The sequence below is a fragment of the Oncorhynchus mykiss genome, chromosome 6 (genome assembly GCF_013265735.2).
Source record: "Oncorhynchus mykiss isolate Arlee chromosome 6, USDA_OmykA_1.1, whole genome shotgun sequence".
In the NCBI taxonomy this organism is placed as follows: Eukaryota; Metazoa; Chordata; class Actinopteri; order Salmoniformes; family Salmonidae; genus Oncorhynchus; species Oncorhynchus mykiss.
The window spans coordinates 57,621,787-57,642,796 of record NC_048570.1 but is presented as its reverse complement, the minus strand read 5'-3'; the positions used below and the strand labels follow the sequence as shown (position 1 = coordinate 57,642,796).

General features: G+C 38.7%; 2 protein-coding genes across 3 annotated transcripts; both read right to left on the bottom strand.

Annotated features, from left to right (window-relative positions):
• Positions 1-309: 309 nt before the first annotated feature.
• On the bottom strand, positions 310-3,360 carry LOC110526214 (CD59 molecule (CD59 blood group)). The gene is made up of 4 exons (XM_021606996.2): positions 3,231-3,360; positions 1,996-2,077; positions 1,381-1,482; positions 310-1,293 (listed from the first exon to the last, which is right to left on the bottom strand). Exons 2-4 carry the CDS (start codon positions 2,048-2,050, stop codon positions 1,094-1,096), a joined length of 357 nt encoding a protein of 118 aa, XP_021462671.1. The 5' UTR covers positions 2,051-2,077; positions 3,231-3,360; the 3' UTR covers positions 310-1,093.
• A 4,195-nt stretch (positions 3,361-7,555) lies between these two features.
• On the bottom strand, positions 7,556-21,002 carry fbxo3 (F-box protein 3). 2 transcript variants are annotated; one of them, XM_021606991.2, is made up of 11 exons: positions 20,833-21,002; positions 16,476-16,565; positions 15,995-16,158; positions 15,500-15,614; positions 15,179-15,383; positions 14,231-14,276; positions 13,658-13,742; positions 9,827-9,949; positions 9,588-9,703; positions 9,183-9,373; positions 7,556-8,966 (listed from the first exon to the last, which is right to left on the bottom strand). In XM_021606991.2, the coding sequence occupies exons 1-11, from the start codon at positions 20,922-20,924 to the stop codon at positions 8,835-8,837; spliced, it is 1,359 nt and encodes a 452-aa protein (XP_021462666.1). In that variant the 5' UTR covers positions 20,925-21,002; the 3' UTR covers positions 7,556-8,834. The 2 variants fall into 2 exon arrangements, with proteins under 2 accessions (XP_021462666.1, XP_021462665.1); XM_021606990.2 differs by having other exon boundaries at positions 7,556-8,969; positions 20,833-21,000.
• Positions 21,003-21,010: the final 8 nt, after the last annotated feature.

Here is a 21,010-nt window from a genome sequence, read left to right as displayed (position 1 = left end):
CATTTTAAAACACATTTCTGAAACATATATCTAATCACATTCAAGAACATGCTATTTTCACTTAGAAGATACACCATTAGTTCACCACTACAGGGACTCCTTGGGTTATGCTGTAGAGTAGGAAAATTCATAATTATGCACTACTCTTCTAGCTCCTCTTTCTAACTGAAGATGCTGAGAGCCTCACACAACAAACTCCATTCGTCAATACTAAGATTGTTGAAGTCCACTGTCCAACGGTGCTATACATTCCTCTGAATCCAAACATGAGGGTAAACAGAATAAACACGAAGGCATCCTTCTGACAAATAAATGTGGCTTATTTGGCAATATGTTTTTTTATTGGCCAGAGATTAAAATAAAAAGACAACACCACCCACGTGAAATATTTCATCCAAAAAGGTCTCTACTGTGCCCTTTAAAAAACATTTGGTTGGTTTAATCGATTCCTATTAAACAGGAAAAGCAATGTTATGTAACAGGGTATGCCGCTAGGCAGTAAAAGAGCAGTGAAGGCATTGCGTGTGAACAAACATCTCTCCAAAACGGATCAACCTTTAGTTCTAAATTCCACATCATCAATTCCACAGTATTTGCATTTTGAATTATACAATACTTTGCCCACTCAATCACGGACACACAAAAACTCAAACATTTCTCAAATGATCCCTTACATTTAAGCACATTACGGTAACTTTGGTCAGCAAACTATAGACAACCTATAGTAAACCCCCTTAGATGGAAATTAAGTGCCAAAGTCTATTATACTAGCCTCAAAAGAGGATTGTTTGAATGATATCCCTTCTTCAAACTCATGAGCTGTGAGCACATTTCTTATTTTCAGCCTTTGGGCTGAAGCACAAAGCATTGGTAATCATCCAATAGGTTATCGTAGAAAGCTTTAAAAATCAAATTAGTGCAAAGAGTCTAATTCAATATTAGAAATGTGCAGCAGTAAATCAGGCAAATACTAATACGGCAGAATTTCAGCATGAGCCATTAACCCATATCTTCCTGCTTGCCGTTCCATCGGTGGCTTCTGTTCAGTCGAGTGGCAGCATTAGAGCTTCTAAGGCGTAAGTGTGAGGAGAAGTTAGTGCATGCACCACCACATCACTGCCAATGAGGCAAGAAGGCCCAGCAAGGGCTTGCCAGTGCCAATGGATGTGGCTCCGTTGCATAGATCACCGGTGCAACAGTTGAAGTAGAAGTTTGGTACAGCTGGGAACATCTGGGCCAGTCGATTGTAGTCGCAGTCAGAGTACTTGACGCACTGCCGATACGTCTGTCCCCCTGTGCCAAAGAACATAGGAGTTACAGGGTAACGCAGAGACATGGAGGATTTTCATAATTTGTTTCAGATTACACATTTTACTGCACCTCTCTCAGTCAGTGTCAGGCAGGCATCCTCATAACTGCAGTCCTGTGTTTTTGTGCAGCTCCCTGTGTAATCCTTGCATTTGACACAGCGGATGGCAGATCCTGAGAAAACAAGGTGAGACACTTAGCACCTTCTCATGACTCTGAGCATTTCACATTTGACCAAATCCCAGCAGCTAATCAAAAGGGAAGTGGAGTGATTCATCTAGAAAAACATGTATCCTTGATTGTAAAACTTGAACACTGAACTTGATTATCATCCAAAAATAACTTCACAGATACAAAACAAACGTACTGTTTTACCACAAATTTCCACATATGTGTTTGTATTGCACTTCCTGAGCTACGCAAAAAAAACTTCTGTGGGAATCTTAGAACGGTGCACAATAAATGCAGCTTTGTATTTGTAAAATGATTTTCGGGTGCTATGAAAGTACAGTTTGAGGATTCCAAAACCGTATTGCATGCAGTGATTACTAACGGCTAGACAGAGCATTGTAAATGCGATTCCTATGGCTATACGGCCTTCAGTTCGAGAGCTAGGCGAGACTCAACAGTATCAAAATAACCAACTGCAATGGCAGATTGTGAAGACAACAAAAAGTATTTGCTTACCCAATCCAAATATTGCAAAACAGAACACTAAGCATATCCCAGAATAATTGTTCATGATTTTGATTTTTGCTGACTGTCACTCCTGGAGAGAAAAAAGGAGACAAGAATAATTTATTAAAGCTGGAATCCTTAGTTGCTACATCCATTTTTTGGACTTATAAATGAATGATATATACCAATTAATTATTGAAGAATAACATAAATGCCTCAAACTTAGGTCAACTGTTGTACACCATCAGAGACCAAAATATAAACTTGTTTGTAAACAATGTAAATGTGTAAGTGGTTACAGTGGTCACATTTCTCCAGGCACTCCCATCCCTCATCGTTTTACCAAAACTGGGGTGTGGTGACTGCTTTGTCATTGTTTCGATTAAGGACTGGTTTTAACTAGTGATGGGATTAAAAAAACTATTCAATTACATATCTGGATATTATGTTTGACGATATATCATATCATTTTGACCATGTCGCAATATACATTTTGCGCTAATTTTCTGTACCTTCACCAAAAGCCCAGTATGTTTCCTTCATAGTTTGTTCACCATCTTTTTAAATAGGCACCTAATTTGTTTTCAGCATTTTTATTTCCCTGACTGATCAAAAATAGTTATCATGGCTCTTTCTTGTCCATCGACAGCAGCCATATGGTGAGATATGCTTGGAACATCGACTCGCATGTTCGTAAATTCAATCTGGAGTGCAAGAGTGCGCTCATATTGTCTGTTCGTAAATTCAGAGCCCACATTCCTGGCAGCTCTCTCAGAGGAGTAAATATGGCACTCCAAATTGAATTTACGAACACACATAATATCGTATCGTGAAGTCACTGGCAATTCGTATGTCTAGCTAAAATTGCCATTACGAATTCCGGATTACACACAAATGTATTGCCTATGGTCCATGCCTTGTTAAAACACTGCAGAGATGAGAGACAGCTTTATATTTCTATCTGCATATGATATGGATATGGTTTACAGTAACCTGACCAACAGAGTATCTAGTGATGGCCAAACAACTTGATCAACTGGCCTTACTAAAATTAAATTAAATGCAGTAGCTAACATTAGTTGTGTAAAGTTAGCTAAAATCTATGCACGCTAGACAGCCAACCACATGACATTAACTCTCAAATAGCTACGTTTGTTCTTATTTTTGGTTGAAATACACCTATAGTTATTGTTAAGTAATTATTAGGAAGCTGGACATTTTTAACGAAAGAGGAATTTACTTACCCTGCTTCATCGAACAACGAGAGCAAAATGGCAAGCAAGCGCTTCGGAACCCAAAATAACCATGGCCCCTCCCCTTTAGAAAATAAACTGACCACTGCTGGGGAGCGTGGTTCGGCGGTGACCTTATTTTATCCAGATTGGTGGTGACACAACAACCTATTAAATAAATTCAGTATTATTCAAGGTGGGATGTTATATTCAGGGTACAACCATTTCCTTTTCCTAATATTGTATGAGGAAGGGTTAGTAATTTAATGACTGATTCATTATTTATTCATCTACATATGACATGAACCATACCAAGTTGGAGGTTGAAATGCATTTCAAAATGGCCAACTATTTGGGCCGAAACTCCTATCTTCAGGTAGACTAACTGACCCCACAACTGTCTGCACCAGTCTGTTTCAGAAAATGAATATCAGGGCAAATTTAACAGCTGGGTTGTACAATGCATTCTTGGAATGTGCTATATAGAGGACAAAATGAACTGAAACTGACGACTGTAATACAGTTGTCATATCAGACTGAATTCTAGTCATAAGAAAGACCAACTTATTGCACCCTACTTTACATTAGTTATCATGACATGAATGGGTGAAATGAGGCTATTGGTTTACACCAGTAGGCCAACACAACAGCTGAACAAAGGAACATTGGTCGGGCCACAACAGAGACCACTTGAGGAATATCTGGCAACATCAAGACACATTCCAAAACAAACAATAGACAATTGTGAGCTTGTCTCAGTATGCCATTTGTGTGGGACCACCCTTGTTATTTTAATGAAACAATTTGATGAATTTCTTTGTGAATTGTGCGTTCAACCTGACACAATCTCTGCAGAAGTGATAGTTGAACTAAGATCGGCCTATTAAGAAACATTTTGTACAATACTCTTCAATAGGCATCTTGGTTCAACGTTTACTTCTGTAGAGATTGTGTAATGTACTGTATGCACAATTGTTCTCTATCAAAGATTCTTAAAAACATTGATCGCATCCAATTTCTAACTGATTCTTATGAATCTATTTCTCAGTAGCCGCAGGTAATAGAATATAAAAACACAAATGACATCGATGAAATAAATCCATCACAACAATTCATGAACAAAAATCAATGTGCTTACAAATTCAGCATTTAGTGTTTATTTACCCCAAACATAGAAAAACAAAAACACACTTTTATGAAGTAAAAAACAGTGATACTGAACAAATACCTAAATGCAAATCAAATGAGGTTTGAAATGATCATAGAGAATAGCCAGACACTATTGCACAGCTTTGCTAAGTACAAGGGGAAAACAGGATTAAAACAGTCAGTTATTACCCACAAAATATGTCTTGCCATTCATAGACAAGAAGAACAGAAGGCAAACGCCTTAATTCCATATTTAGAGGAAATTATTTTCAAATAATACATAACAGCACACATCTTCCTGGCAACAATGTCAAAGCTAAAACATCTCCTTGGAAAAACTGAATTTGCTCAGCTCAGCCAGGGTATTTTCATGTCCAGTTAAGTACGTGCTGAGATGAGTGATACACGTGTGCTCAAAGCTGAGATAATGTCCCTCTAATGACCTGAAATTGCACCAGAAAGCAATATAAACCAGACAATATACACTTTCCAATTTATTTTACTTGGACAGTCAAGCAACATTTAAAAAAAATGTGTCTCTATACTCCAGCATTTTTTTAATTTGAGATCAAACGTTTCATATGAGGCGACAGCACATAATATCTCCTTTTATTTGAGGGTATTTTTAAACATCTGTTTTACCGTTTAGAAATGAAAGAACTTTATGTATATTCTATTCTATTAAAGTAGTCAATAGTTTAGTATTTGGTCCCATATTCCTAGCATGCAATGAACACATCAAGCTTGTGACTACATACTTGTTGGATGTATGTGCAGTTTGTTTTGGTTGTGTTTCCGTTTATGTTTCACCCAATAGGAACTGAACAGTGAATAATGTAGTGTCATTTTAGAGTGACTTTTATTGTAAATAAGAATAGATGTTAATGTGGATGCTACCGTGCTTATGGATAATGAACGAATATTGAATAATGAAGACTGCGAAAGTTACAGAAGAACAAAGATCATACCCCAGAAAAAATGCGAACCGCCTCTGTTTATGGTAATTGTGAGAGGGGAGCATTTTGCGGGGGTATGATCTTTGTTGCTCTGTAACTTACACTTTCTCTTGTTCTTCTGTAAATTCTTTGAATTTGTCCAAAGACTTGAGGGAAAAAAAACAAATGAGACTAGATACAATGCATTCAGAAAGTATTCATACCCCTTGACTTATTACACATTTTGTTGTGTTACAGCCTGAATTCAAAATAGATTAAATATCTATATTTTTATCACCCATCTACACACAATAACCCATAATGAGAAAGTGAAAACATGTTTTTAGATATTTTTGCAAATGTATTGAAAATTAAAAACATGAACATAAGTATTCACACCCCTGAGTCGTGTGAATGTTAAAATCACCTTTGGGAGTGATTACAGCTGTGAGTCTTTCTGGGTAAGTCTCTAAGCTTTGCACACCTGGATTGTACAATATTTGCACATTATTTTTGCAAATTGGTTGTTGGTTGTTGATCATTGCTAGACAGCCATTTCCAAGTCTTGCCATAGATTTTCAAGGCTATTTAAGTCAAAGCAGTAACTAGGCCACTCAGGAACATTCAATGTCATCTTGGTAACCAACTCCAATGCAGATTTGGCCTTGTATTTTAGGTTATTGTCCTGTTGAAAGGTGAATGTGTCTCTCAGTGTCTGTTGGAAAGCAGACTGAACCAGGTTTTCCTCTAGGATTTTGCTTGTGCTTAGCTCTATGCAGTTTCTTTTTATCCTAAAAAAAACTCCCTAGTCCTTTCCGATGACAAGCACACCCAAAACATGATGCAGCCACCACCTACTTGAAAATATAAGAGTGGTACACAGTGATGTGCTTGCCCCAAACATAACTCTTTGTATTCAGGACATAAAGTGAATTTCTTTGCCACATTCTTTGCAGATTTACTTTAGTGCCTTATTGCAAACAGGATGCATGTTTTGGAATATGTGTTATTCTGTACAAGCTTCCTTCTTTTCACTCTGTCAATTAGGTTAGTATTGGGGAGTAACTATACTGAACAAAAATATAAATGCAGAATGTAAAGAGTTGGTCCCATGTTTCATGAGCCGAAATAAAATATCCCAGAAATTTTCCATACGCACAAAAAGTTTCTCTCTTGAAATGTGTGCACAAATTTGTTTACATCCCTTTTAGTGAGCATTTCTCCTCTACCAATATAATCCATCCACCTGACAGGTGTAGCATAACAAGAAGCTGATCAAACAATATGATCATTACACAGGGGCACCTTGTGTTGGGGACAACAAAAGGACACTCTAAAATGTGCAGTTTTGTCACACAACACAGAAGTTTTGAGGGAGCGAGCCATTGTCATGCTGACTGCAAGAATATCCACTAGAGCTGTTGCCAGATAATTGAATGTTAATTTATCTACCATAATTTTAGAGAATTTGGCAGTAAGTCCAACCAGCCTCACAACCGCAGATCAGTCTGTAATAAAGCCCCTTTGTGGGGAAAAACTAATACTGATTGGCTGGGCCTGGCTCCCCAGTGGGTGGATTTATGCCCTCCCAGGCCCACCCATTGCTGCGCCCCTGCCCAGTCATGTGAAACCCATAGATTAGGGCATAATGAGATTTACTTATAAGAACTATAACGCAGTACAATTGCTTAAATTGTTGCATGTTGGGTTTATATTTTTGTTCAGTATACTATCTTGTTGATCCATCCTTAGTGTTCTCCTATTGCAGCCATTAAACTCTGTAACTGTTTTAAAGTCACCATTGGCCTAATGGTGTAATCCCAGAGCGGTTTCCTTCCTCTCCAGCAACTGAGTAAGGAAGGACACCTGTGTATTTCTAGTGACTGGATGTATTGATACACCATCCAAGTGTAATTAATAACTTGACCACGCTCAAAGGGATATTAAACGTCTGCTTTTTATAAAAATGTACCCAACAGGTGCCCTTCTTTGCGAGGCATTGGAAATACCTCCCTGGTCTTTGTGGTTGAATCTGTGTGACTTTCACTGCTCAACCGAGGGACCTTACAAATAATTGTATGCGTGGGGTACAGAGATGAGGTAGTTATTCAAAAATCATGTTAAACACTATTATTGCACAGAGTGAGTCCATGCAACTTATGTGACTTGTTAAGAAAATCACTTACAAATGTACTCCTGAACCTATTTAGTCTTGCCATAACAAAGGGGTTGAATACTTATTGACTCAAGACATTTCAGCTTTTCATTTTTAATTAACTTGTAAACATTTCTAAAAACAAAATTCAACTTTGACATTGTGGTATTACGTGTAGGCCAGGGACACAAAATCTCAAATTATTCCATTTTAAAATTCAGGCTGTAACACAAAATGTGGAAAAAGTAAATGGGTGGGAATACTTTCTGAAGGCACTGTACATAAAGTGCATTCATTTGTAAACAGCAAAACAGATATGTATAGAGATAATCTCAAATAAAAGGTGACATTCTGTACTGTCGCCTCATATAAAACACTTGATCTCAAATTGAAAATGCTGGAGTAGAACCAAATTTACTAATTGTAGCTTCACTGTCCAAATAAATACAGAGGGTGCTATAGCTCATTGTTCAAACATTCAGATTTCTATGAGAAACTGCACACTGATTGGCTGCTTTACTAAACAGTTGTTTGTTTCTGCAGACTTTCAAAGGATCATAGTCATAATCACATTGCAATTAATAAAATATGATATGCATTAATGCATGACAGAGATAATGCATGACAGAGTCAAGCCCACATTAACATGTTCCTGAATATCGATTAGATATACAGACAGCATCCAATGTAGCACAACAGTTTTGATGTGGGCTTCTCTTTGTCATTGTTGTTAGCATATGCAAACATCCCAGCTTTTATGAGTTGTGTGTTTCCATATAATTCCTTGTTTTTTTTGTTGGTTTGAAAAACCACTGGCAGTGAGCATCTCTGATTAAGATCATCATAGTTACACATGTTTAACACTGCTGCAGAAACAGCTGCAATGTAAAAACAAGTACTTTTTGATGATGCATTGACAATACATCAATGAGATGCTGTGGCTTTTTATACAAGGAATATGACTACACACACACTACATATGCCAAGGAAAAAAGGGAATACTCAGGATTTAGATAGAGCACCAAACTACACTTTAGCTCTATGCACTAGGCAGCCAGCTAGAGAATGAACAATGTTACTATTGAAAAAGAGGTGACAACCCTGCTCTCAATAGACAATGTCCAGTTCCAGATCGCTCCATTGTTGAAAAAATGAGAAAACAAACAATGGAGCGATCTTGGATTTACATGGGAGGGCATATTGCAGAGGCTGTGGTAGTATCTCATCGAGCTGGGGTGGAAAGGTTCACACAGGGCAATGACTATCAGCCAATGGTAAATACAGCTTTACAAACAAAAAACTAAATTTACTCTTATGTAATTGTGAAAGTCCTTCCTAGCCCCTTTCCTAATTGAGTCCTGTGGTGAGAAAAGTGTATCAGATGTGGCGTGGGCATCGTCCCCCTGGGGCTGCCATATTAATGCCTCGAAGCTCACCCTCATTATGGTCATCGGTGTCTGACGAGTTGTCTTCGTTAAAAGATGCACTTGAAACATCCCTTGCTGATCCCTGCTGATGGGGGGGGAGCAAATATTAAACCAAGTTCTTGTTTCAAAACTTTACCATTTGTTGTATTACCAAAAATGGACAAATAAAAAGACAAACAAAACATTCTAATTGAATAACCCTAACCTAAAAGTTGGCCCTGATCATTGATTTACCAAGTTTCTTAAAACTGAATCCAATTGTTACTCATCTCCATCTCATAAACCATAAAACACTTACCGACCGTACAATTGACTCACGGAACGGAGGGCAAACCATGTGAAAGCGGGGGATGCAGACGTCGAAGATCTCCTCTTTGTTCTTGAGACGGTGGAAGGTGTAGTGGCCTTCCATGTACTCTGAGGTAGTAGAGAAGGTTGTGCAGCTGGCGTACTCATGTACTTTACCCGGAGTCATCACCGGGAACTCTCCTGCAGACAATGTCATGCAGTTAGTATATCTCTTGCATAAATTACTCATGAAATGTTATTTAATTAGTATAACATGACAATTACATTAATAATCTGTTAGCTGTAAATCATTCTTAGATCATAACAGTTTTTTGCCCTCTGCTACCAAATGGAGACAATTAAGAATGAAACATTATGGTAAGTCTATGGAATCCTCTCTAGTCTAGTCACCTACCAACAACGCCTGGCCCACGGACCTCCTCCACGTTGCCATTAGCATTGGTGATCTTCCAATAACGACTGTCCAGTTGGCAAGCATTCTCAGGGAGGGCATCCTTTGCCATTTCAATCCTGAGGGTAGAATTGAATGCATAAGGTTAGGGGAAGTTATGACAGGTGTATTATGATCCATTTACACATTTATCTTTTTAAATCATCATCAGGAGCTGAAATCAGTAGGTGAAATAGTGGTACCTGATCCGATAGGTGAAGAAGAAATGTGGAGGATGCACAGAGCTAAGCTCCGGTAAGAAAGAGGTAGACACTGAAACAGTAATATCCCCCGTGGTGGCAACACACTGCTTATCATGGACGTACCTGTGAATAGTGAAAAAGCTTATTAAACCTTCAAAATCCGTTGGAAGCCTTGCTTTGAATGTTTGTTAACTACATATTAGGGTTGTCCCGACCCAACAAAAATCTTGGTCGACCAAGAGTTGTCTGTTCATTCGACCAATCGATTAGCCCAATACATTTTTAACGTGTATTTTTCCATATATAGACACATCCTATGTGTTTTAATCGAATCAACTACAGTGCATTCGGGGCTCCTGAGTGGCGCAGCGGTCTAAGGCACTGCATCTCAGTGCTAGAGGCGTCACTACAGACCTGTATCACAACCGGCCAGGATTGGGAGTCCCATAAGGCGGCACACAACTGGCCCAGCGTCGTCTGGGTTTGGTCGGGGTAGGCCGTCATTGTAAATAAGAATTTGTTCTTAACTGACTTGCCTAGTTAAATAAATAAACATTTCAGACCCCTTGACTTTTTCCACTTTGTTACATTAGACTTATTCTAAAATGGATTACATACATTTTCCCCTCACCAATCTGCACATAATACCCCATAATGACAAAGCAATAACAAGTTTGACATTTTTGAAAATGTATTACAAAATAAAACAGAAATCCGGAAGTTTACATACACCTTAGTCAAATACATTTAAACTCAGTTTTTCACAATTCCTGACATTTAATCCTAGTATAAATTCCCCGTCTTAGGTCTGTTAGGATCACCACATTATTTTAAGAATGTAAAATGTCAGAGTAAAAGTAGAGAATTATTTATTTCAGCTTGTATTTCTTTCATCACATTGCCAGTGGGTCAGAAGTTTACATAGTCATTTAGTATTTGGTAGCATTGCCTTTAAAATGGTTTAACTTGTGTCAAACGTTCCAGGTAGCCTTCCACAAGCTTCCCACAAAAAGTTGGGTGAATTTTGGCCCATTCCTCCTGACAGAGCTGGTGCAACTGAGTCAGGTTTGTAGGCCTCCTTGCTCACACACACTTTTTCCAGTTCTGCCCACAAATGTTCTATAGGATTGAAGTCAGGGCTTTGTGATGGCCACTCCAATACCTTGACTTTGTTGTCCAATCAGAAGCTTCTAAAGATATGACATAATTTTCTGGAATTTTCCAAGCTGTTTTAAAGGCACTGTCAACTTAGTGTATATAAACTATTGACCCACTGGAATTGTGAAATAATCTGTTTGTAAACAATTGTTGAAAAAATTACTTGTCATGCACAAAGTAGATGTCCTAACCGTCTTGCCAAAACTACAGTTGAAGTCAGAAGTTTACATTCACTTAGGTTGAAGTCATTAAAACTCGTTTTTTCAACCACTCCACAATGTCTTGTTAACAAACTATAGTTTTGGCAAGGCGGTTAGGACATCTACTTTGTGCATGACAAGTAATTATTCCAACAATTGTTTACAACCATCTCTGCAGCACTCAGCACACACACCAATCAGGCCTTCGTGGTAGAGTGGCCAGACGGAAGCCACTCCTCAGTAAAAGGCATATGACAGCCCATTGGAGTTTGCCAAAAGGCACAAACTCTCAGACAATGAGAAACAAGATTCTCTGGTCTGATGAAACCAAGATTTAACTTTTTTGGCCAGAATGCTAAGCGTCGCGCCTGGAGGAAACCTGGCACCATCCCTACGGTGAAGCATGGTGGTGGCAGCATCATGCTGTGGGGATGTTTTTCAGCCTAAGTAAGTTATGGTATTAAGACTTAACAAGATGCACTCTTAGGCCTAAAAATCAAATGGTGGTTATACAAGTCTATTAAGCATATTAATGATAATGACATTACATGGAGCATTATTATAATTATCAATAATATAATTTGAACAGTGTAAACACAATACATTATAAACAATACCAGATATGCTGTTCTGACAAAATTAAGTGTAAAGCCTTTATTACAGCAAAGCAAAGATTAAAAACAGACGAATTTGTGAAATTGTTTACTTGACATGTCATTGCGTGATGCTTGGTGCTCATGGAATCAGTAGGCTATTAAACAAACACTCAAACAGGCGAAAGAGCAGGATCTGTCTTATTTCTGTAGATATACAGTACCAGTCAAAAGTTTGGACACACCTACTCATTTAAGGGTTTTTCTTTATTTTGACTATTTTCCACATTGTAGAATAATAGTGAAGACATCAACACTGAAATAACACATATGGAATTATGTAATAACCAAAAAAGTGTTAAATCTAAATGTATTTTAGTCTTCAAAGTAGCCACACTCTGCCTTGATGACAGCCTTGCACACACTTGGAATTCTCTCAACCAGCTTCATGAGGTAGTCACCTGGAATGCATTTAAACAGGTTTCCCTTGTTAAAAGTTAATTTGTGGAATTTCCTTCCTTCCCAATGCTTTTGAGCCAATCAGTTGTGTTGTGAGATGGTAGGGGTGGTATACAGAAGATAGCCCTATTTGGTAGAACACCAAGTCTATATTATGGCAAGAACAGCTCAAATAAGCAAAGAGAAATGACAGTCCATCATTACTTTAAGGAAAATGTCAAGAACCTTGAATGTTTCTTCAAGTGCAGCTGCAAAAACCATCATGAGGACCGTCTCAGGAATGGAAGACCCAGAGTTACCTCTGCTGCAGAGGATAAGTTCATTCGAGTTACCAGCCTCAGAGGTTGCAGCCCAAATAAAAGCCACAGAGTTCAAGTAACAGACACATCTCAACATCAACTGTTCAGAGGAGACTGTGTGAATCAGGCCTTCATGGTCAAATTGTGGAAAACTGTGGAAAACACTTCTAAAGGAAACCAATAAGAAGGGACTTGCTTGGGCCAAGAAACACAAGCAATTGACATTAGACCAGTGGAAATCTGTCCTTGGTCTGAAGAGTGCACATTTTTAGATTTTTGGTTCCAACCGCTGTCTTTGTGAGATGCAGAGTAGGTGAACTGATGATGTTCGCATGCGTGGTTCCCACCGTGAAGCATGGAGGAGGTGGTGTTTTGGTGCTTTGCTGGTGACACGGTCTGATTTATTTAGATTTTAAGACACACTTAACCAGCATGGCTACCATAGCATTCTGCAGCAATATGCCATCCCATCTGGTTTGTGCTTTGTGCTTTGTTTTTCAACAGGACAATGACACCTCCAGCCTGTGTATTTGACCAAGAAGGAGAGTGATGGAGTGCTGCATCAGATGACCTGGCCTCCACAATCACCCGACCTTAACCCAATTGAGATGTTTGAGATGAGTTGGACCGCAGAGTGAAGGAAAAGCAGCCAACAAGTGCTCAGCATATGTGGGAACTCCAAGACTGTTGGAAAAGCATTCCAGGTGAAGCTGGTTGCGAGAATGCCAAGAGTCTGCAAAGATATCATCAAGGCAAAGGGTGCCTACTTTGAAGATTCTCAAATATAAAATATATTTAAATACTTTTTTGGTTACTACATGATTCCATGTGTTATTTCATAGTTTGTCTTCACTATTATTCTACAATGTAGAAAATAGTAAAAATAAAGAAAAACCCTTGAATGAGTAGGTGTGTCCAAACTTTTGACTGGTACTGTATATCTTTTTTTGCTACTGCTCGAATAAATAAATCTTGGTCGACCAACAGCCTATCGACCAAACAATCGTCCAGTCGACGACATGGGGTCAGCCTTACTACATATTGCCATAATGACACAGAAACTACGACCTTCCTGCATGTGCCTGTTAGGTATTCCAGAAAGGGAAAGTTAATAGAGGTTACCTGAAGATCTGATCCCGGATGATGGGGTATTCTCCTGTAACCACATTATGGACGTATGAGGTAAACCACTCAGTAAAGCTGGACCCTAAAGTGAGAAATTAGAGTAAGAGGAAGCAAAATAATGAGACAGTGTGAGACACTGCATTAGAAGTTCAAACCCATATGTTGAGGAACTAGCACACTGAATATCAATAAATATTTATTTCGCAAATAATCCAGAGTTCCATTTTTTTTTATTCATTGTAAATAAGAATTTGTTCTTAACTGACTTGCCTAGTTAAATAAAGGTTAATTAAATTATTCAATTCATGGAGTGCTGTGTTGTATTTATTTATATTTGAAGAATGAGAGCAGTGCCTTCCTGTTTAAGTCTGATTGGGGAGAGATTAACCGGGCGCTGCATCCTCTGTACCTTGAACAAATCCAAGAAGTGCATAACAACCTAGTTGTTAAGCATCCAAATAAAAGTTTACAATTGCTCAACTTGCAGTGAGATGTTGCAATGAAACATTTTCACACAACCTAACTGAAATATTTGTATAATATATGTAACAAACTAATAGCTCATCATACCTGTGATGAACATGTCAATTGCAGATGGATCTTGTGCCATTTGATCCTATAATAGAAACATGTAGAACAATCCTATTAGTCATCCATTAGTCAGTGGTGTAAAGTACTTAAGTAAAAATAGTTTAAAGTACTACTTAAAGAAGTTTTGGGCTATCTGTACTTTACTATTTATATTTTTGACAACTTTTACTCCACTACATTCCTAAAGACAATAATGTACTTTTTACTCCATACATTTTTCCTGACACCCAAAAGTACTTGTTCTATTTCGAATGCTTAGCAGGACAGGAAAATGGTCAAATTCACAAACTTATCAAGAGCACATCCCTGGTCATCCCTACTGTCTCTGATCTGGCGGACTCACTAAACACAAATGCTTTGTTTGTAAATTTTGTCTTGAGTGTTGGAGTGTGTCCCAAGCTATCCTTAAATTTAAAAATAAAAATTGTGCTGTCTGGTTTGCTTAATATATGGAATGTGAAATTATTTATACTTATATATATTTTTTTATACTTAAGTATATCTTAAGATATTTATAATTTTACTCAAGTATTACTTTACTGGGTACTTTTTCTACCACTGCCATTAGTTAATTTCCATTATTCAACATTATCTCCTGCCTGTGGTGAGATACCATAGCTAGAAAAGGGCTGCCCCCAGTGGCAAAGAGTTGTCCTTGCCCCAGACAAGTTATGAAACGTAAACACTGAAAGCTGTTTGCAACTGACGTGGTGAGATAGCTAGAAAATGGCTCCCCCCAGTTGCAATGAGTTATATCTGTCCCAAATACTGAAAGTTATATAACACTCAAATTAAGGAGTGGTTTATTATTACTAAGCAATGCTACCCACTTCCTTATTCTTTTCATCCTTAACCTGTGTGTGAGAATAAAAGGCTGTCTCCCAGTTGTAATTGGGGAGGGGGCCGGGGTCTCATATGAAAACTGACCGGGCAGTGGTAGAAGATCTCGCTGCGGCTGCGGCCCTCAGTGCCCTCCAGGGCCATGTATTGGCTGAGGCCTGTGTGGAAGCAGAAGGTGAGGGGCAAACACTGCCTCATGCCCTTGCGCTGCTGAAAGCCACCTGCTGCCGTTTCAATATCCAGCAGGTCCTCTGAGCGGTAGTGGTTAGACAAGGCCATGCTTCCCATTAACCTGGAAGAAAATAGGGGTAGATCACTTCATTTGTTCATGTAAATTCATCTTATTCAGCTCAGCAGCACAAAAAAATAAATAGACAAACAATTATTTGAATTGATGAATTCTCATACCCAGGAACGACCAGCTTCTGCCCATTGTGTATCCGGTATGAGCACCGATAGTCATTTGAAAGCTTGCAACCAATCTGGGCCTCAATGCCATCCAGCTCTTCCTCCTTTGCTCCCTCTGCTCAGGGGAAATCATAAAATGACTTAGGCAAGGTATGGATTTTCTATCAGAAATCCATCAACATATTGGTTGAAGGTTAAGATCATTTTCTACTTTTTTTTTTACATAACCTTTATTTAACTAGGCAAGTCAGTTAAGAACAAAACCTTATTTACAATGACGGCCTAGGAACAGTGGGATAACTGTCTTGTTCAGGGGCAGTACGACAGATTTTTTCCTTGTCAGCTCGGGGATTCGATCTAGCAACCTTTCGGTTAGTGTCCCAACGCTCTAACTGGGCTACCTGCCGCCCAAATAAGGCCTAATGGTTCCATTGAACCATCCCACAGCTATCAAATCCCCTAAAGTGATGATGTGTATTCCTTGTGGAGGTTTACCTTTGAGAGAGGCAATCATCCTGGGGCACTGCTGGTCAAGGTATCTCTTCAGGTCATCCCAGGCTTTCTTCAGGGTGCCATAGTGATCAATGTAACGACCCAAGTCAGTATAGAACTCTCGGAAGAGTTCCTTCCAGGTTTGAAACTTCTGAATTTTGTCTGACCTGCTCAACAACAACAAAATATTTAGCTTAATAAAACATATCTGTATAATTTCCGTTTGCAAAATAAACACATTCAATACAAACATTCCTAATTATTACATCCAATAAGAGATGAAAAGAATGTTGGTCCAAGCCATTTTGAATCCTTTTCAATTTGAAACGTTTTTATGTGAATGTTTTGCTGTTACTCTTCACCACAAACCAGAGGAAGTTAACTACAACTCTACTCTTTGCTAGACAAGATTCTCATACACAGGCTTTACACTGTCCATAGGCTGATGAAATCCATGTTTTTTGTTGTTGATCAACAGACTTACTCAGTTAAGAGCCAATGTTTCAAACAGAGGCCTTTCCATAATGGGTTGTGACCGGAAAGCTCGTTGAGTCGTCTACTCACAAAACTGCAACTATGGATAGAAAATAAAAAAGTTATTGCTAGTTAGCAGGTTCTTTGCATGAATTTCGGTATATCAGGATGTGATGGTGCGATACCTGTAGAAATTCAATCAGCTGACAGCTAGCTAGCTCAAATTAGCTGTTACAGTTGAAGACAGAAGTTTACATAAACCTTAGACAAAAATATTTAAAAACTCATCATTTCATCATTCCTGACATTTAATGCTAGTAAAAATGTCCTGTCTTAGGTCAGCTAGGATCACCACTTTATTTTAATAATATAAAAATGTCAGAATAATAGCAGAGAATGATTTATTTCAGCTTTTATTTCTTTCATCACATTCCCAGTGGGTCAGAAGTTTACATACGTGCTTCTACATCTGCATTGCTTGCTGTTTGGGGTTTTAGGCTGGGTTTCTGTACAGCACTTTGAGATATCAGCTGATGTACGAAGGGCTGTATAAATACATTTTATTTGATTTGACATACACTCAATTAGCATTTGGTAGCATTGCCTTTAAATTATTTAACTTGGGTCAAACGTTTCAGGTAGCCTTCCACAAGCTTCCCACAATAAGTTGGGTGAATTTTGCCCCATCCCTCCTGACAGAGCTGGTGAAACTGAGTCAGGTTTGTAGGCCTCCTTGCTCGCACACACTTTTTCAGTTCTGCCCACACATTTTCTATAGGATTGAGGTCAGAGCTTTGTGATGGCCACTCCAGTATCTTGACTTTGTTGTCCTTAAGCCATTCTGCCACAACTTTGGAAGTATGCTTGGGGTCATTGTCCATTTGGAAGACCCATTTGCGACCAAGCTTTAAGTTCCTGCCTGACTGATGTCTTGAGATGTTGCTTCATTTTCCTACCTCATGATGCCATCTATTTTGTGAAGTGCGCCAATCCCTCCTGCAGCAAAGCACCCCCAGAACATGATGCTGCCACCTTCACAGTTGGGATGGTGTTCTTTGGCTTGCCACCTTCCCCCTTTTTCCTCCAAACATAAAGATGGTCATTATGGCCAAACAGTTATATTTTTGTTTCATCACACCAGAGGACATTTCTCAAAAAAGTATGATCTTTGTCCCCATGTGCAGTTGCAAACCGTAGACTGGCTTTTTTTAATGGTGGCTTTGGAGCAGTGGCTTCTTCCCTGAAGAGCGGCCTTTCAGGTTATGTTGATATAGGACTCGTTTTACTGTGGATATAGATACTTTTGTTCCTGTTTCCTTCAGCATCTTCACAAGGTCCTTTGCTGTTGTTCTGGGATTGATTTGCACTTTTCTCACCAAAGTACGTTCATCTCTAAGAGACAGAACGTTTCTCCTTCCTGAGCGGTATGACGGCTGCGTGGTCCCATGGTGTTTATACTTGCGTACTATTGTTTTTACATATGAACGTGGTACCTTCAGGCGTTTGGAAATTGCTCCCAAGGATGAACCAGACATGTGGAGGTCTACCATTTTTTTTCTGAGGTCTTAGCTGATTTATTTTGATTTTCCCATGATGTCAAGCAAAGAGGCACTGAGTTTGAAGGTAGACCTTGAAATACATCCACAGATACACCTCCAATTGACTCAAATGATGTCAATTAGCCTATCAGAAGCTTCTAAAGCCATGACATCATTTTCTGGAATTTTCCAAGCAAGCTGTTTAAAGGCAGTCAACTAAGTGCATGTAAACTTCTGACCCACTGGAATTGTGATACAGTGAATTATAAATTAAATAATCTGTCTGTAAACAATTGCTGGAAAAATTACTTGTCATGCACAAAGTAGATGTCCTAACTGACTTGCCAAAACCAAAGTTTGTTAACAAGAAATTTGTGGAGTGGTTGAAAAACAAGTTTTAATGACTCCAACCTAAGTGTATGTAAACTTCCGACTTCAACTGTATAAGACGGCAAAGCTAGCTTGCTATTTATACTAGCTAGCCAATTTCTCTTGAAATCACACTTCATACAGGGAAGAATAATTTGAGGCTTATAAAATCAATAGATCCAGGTTAGCATTAGCTAGCTCGGACGCTAATAGTCTGGCAAATAAGTAGCTCTCAAGAACCCAAGGTGTATACCAAAGATTACCGATATACTTTGTGCTGTTGTCTGTTCCCAATAATGCTTGTACTATGTTGTGCTGCTGCCATGTTGTGTTGCTACCATGTTGCTATCATGTGCTGCTGCTGTGCTGTTGTTGTCTTAGGTCTCTCTTTATGTAGTGTTGCGTTGTCATGATGTGTGTTTTGTCCTCATAAATAAATACATTTTTTTTTATCCCAACCCCCGTCCCCGCAGGAGGCCTTTTGGTAGGCCGTCATTGTAAATAAGAATTTGTTCTTAACTGACTTGCCTAGTTAAACAAAAAATAAAAAACAATGTCCACAAAGCGGCACTCCAGCCTATCGTTTCCGCCTGTTTTCAATGGAGATGCTATGTTACTAGCCTCATGTCATGAATATGCATTGCCATTCTGATATAAAGTGTTCTCAAAGTTGCCCGGATGTAAATGTCTTCCTTATATCAACACACTCCGTAACAACATAAGCATTACCAAACTTCTATTCGATCAAATAAATCTCACAGAACAAATAAGCCATACATTTTTTTGATGACCAAATTTGACACGCTCATTGACCTCCATACAAAAACACCTTGCTTGATGGGCGAAACGAAAAAACACCACCCGCTGGAGGGACAAAGATTTTCAACCGAGTTGGACCTCTCTTCGTCTTTGGGTATACCCAGATTACAGCCTGCACCCCTTGGGTTCTCAGCTCATGGTACTGATCACAGTTGACTCCCTCATGAACTATAATCCCTGCTCTCCGTTCAATACCGACGCTCTGTCTAAACGCAAATACACCTCACTAGCGATAAGGTATTGTAAACTTTTGGAACTTAACTTTCATACTAGTGAGAAATAATCTTTAAAATACAAAATATACACTTAGGGTCTGCAGTTTTTCATGTAAATTCATCTTATTCAGCTGCACAAAAAACAAATCTAGACATAATTATTTAGATTCAAGTACTCTCATACCCAGGAACGACCAGCTTCTGCCCATTGTGGCTGTTTTCTGTCATGCTGTCTTTAAAGCAAGTACAAGAACCGGTAGATATGTTCTGTGTGCTATTTCTATGATTCCTATTCCTAAATTTAGTTTTTGAGTCTTTTACGTTCGGTTTTGTACACCAGCTTCAAACAGCTGAAAAAACAATATTGTTCGGTTATTGAAAATATATTTCACAGCGGTTTAGATTGTACAATGATTCTCAACACTATGCATTGCTTTGTCATATAAACAAAACAATTTGCAACCAGGAAATGGCGGAGCGATTTCTGCATATCGCACCTTTAAGTTCCAAATGTTTCGAAAATTGTATCCCGTGCTGGGCTCTTTTTGTTTATACAGAGCATTTGTGTACAGCGTCGGAGCGTCTCCAGGCGGCAGACAGCTTTGGGAATAGACGCGGTATAATGTCTAATAACATTTACAGTCTAATTTGAATGGGATAGCGGAAAAGTAACATTAGCTAGCTACAACAACAAGGCATCTGAAACCAAAACAAACCATTATGCTGCTTTAATATCAAAGTGGGAAGGTGGTAATTATCAGCTGTGAAGTCGTAAATACAAGTTGGCTGCATTCAAGTGCTTTGAACTCGTTGAGAAACACTGATTGGCTGATGGCCAACAAGCCCAATCAACTTAAAGTAGAGCTATCATGCTTGTAAACAAATTAGTGTTAAAAAAAACATAGCTATTTATTTTTTATAAATAATAAATGTTACTGCCGAAAATGCTGTTATCTAGGTCATGTCTTAGTAGGTGACGGTCAGCACATGGATGATAGACATTTCCCATTAGTAATTACCAGTTGGAGGGGCGTTAAAGTGGATTCTTTATGTAACTTATGTAACTACTAAATACCACCTTCCTACTTGGTTAGGAACGCAGCATTAGCCTAGCTACTAGCCAACCCTAGCTAGCGACGGTAAATTAGCTCACGGCTAATTGAAAGTTACATTTTTATGTAATAAATATACCTGCAACTGTCATATTGAATAAGACTAATGACCAAACAATCAGGAAAGACAACATAGTGTCATGCAATAGCAAGCTAGCTAGTAAACAAAAGTGAATTATTTGCTTAGCTAACAACATCTTGAGAACGCTAACTATAGCCAGCTTCTGTAGCTAAGCATAGCTCTATTACGCAACATAAACTCGTATGGTATTTTGTGCACAGGCATTTATCCCTCTGAAGCGTGTTATACATACCTGATCAAATCTCTAAAGTCAAGAAAGGATAACATTAACAGCAAAGGATCGGAGGGTAAATTGTTCAAGCTTAGCTCCATGGACGCTGCCATTTTGGAACCTGGAGTTTCGCTTCAAGTCCCGCCCCATCTATTGTGACAGAGCGTTTCCGCATGCTTTCTTGTTATCAAATAGTTCG

Coding starts and splice junctions, on each gene's coding strand:
- LOC110526214 (XM_021606996.2), bottom strand. CDS start 2,050: ATGAACAATTATTCTGGGATATGCTTAGTGTTCTGTTTTGCAATATTT. Junction 1,483..1,995: donor TTTTGCAATATTTGGATTGG/GTAAGCAAATAC, acceptor TTGTTTTCTCAG/GATCTGCCATCCGCTGTGTC. Junction 1,294..1,380: donor CCTGACACTGACTGAGAGAG/GTGCAGTAAAAT, acceptor TCTTTGGCACAG/GGGGACAGACGTATCGGCAG.
- fbxo3 (XM_021606990.2), bottom strand. CDS start 20,924: ATGGCAGCGTCCATGGAGCTAAGCTTGAACAATTTACCCTCCGATCCT. Junction 16,159..16,475: donor AAACATTGGCTCTTAACTGA/GTAAGTCTGTTG, acceptor GTTGTTGAGCAG/GTCAGACAAAATTCAGAAGT. Junction 13,743..14,230: donor AATTGACATGTTCATCACAG/GTATGATGAGCT, acceptor TTCTCACTTTAG/GGTCCAGCTTTACTGAGTGG.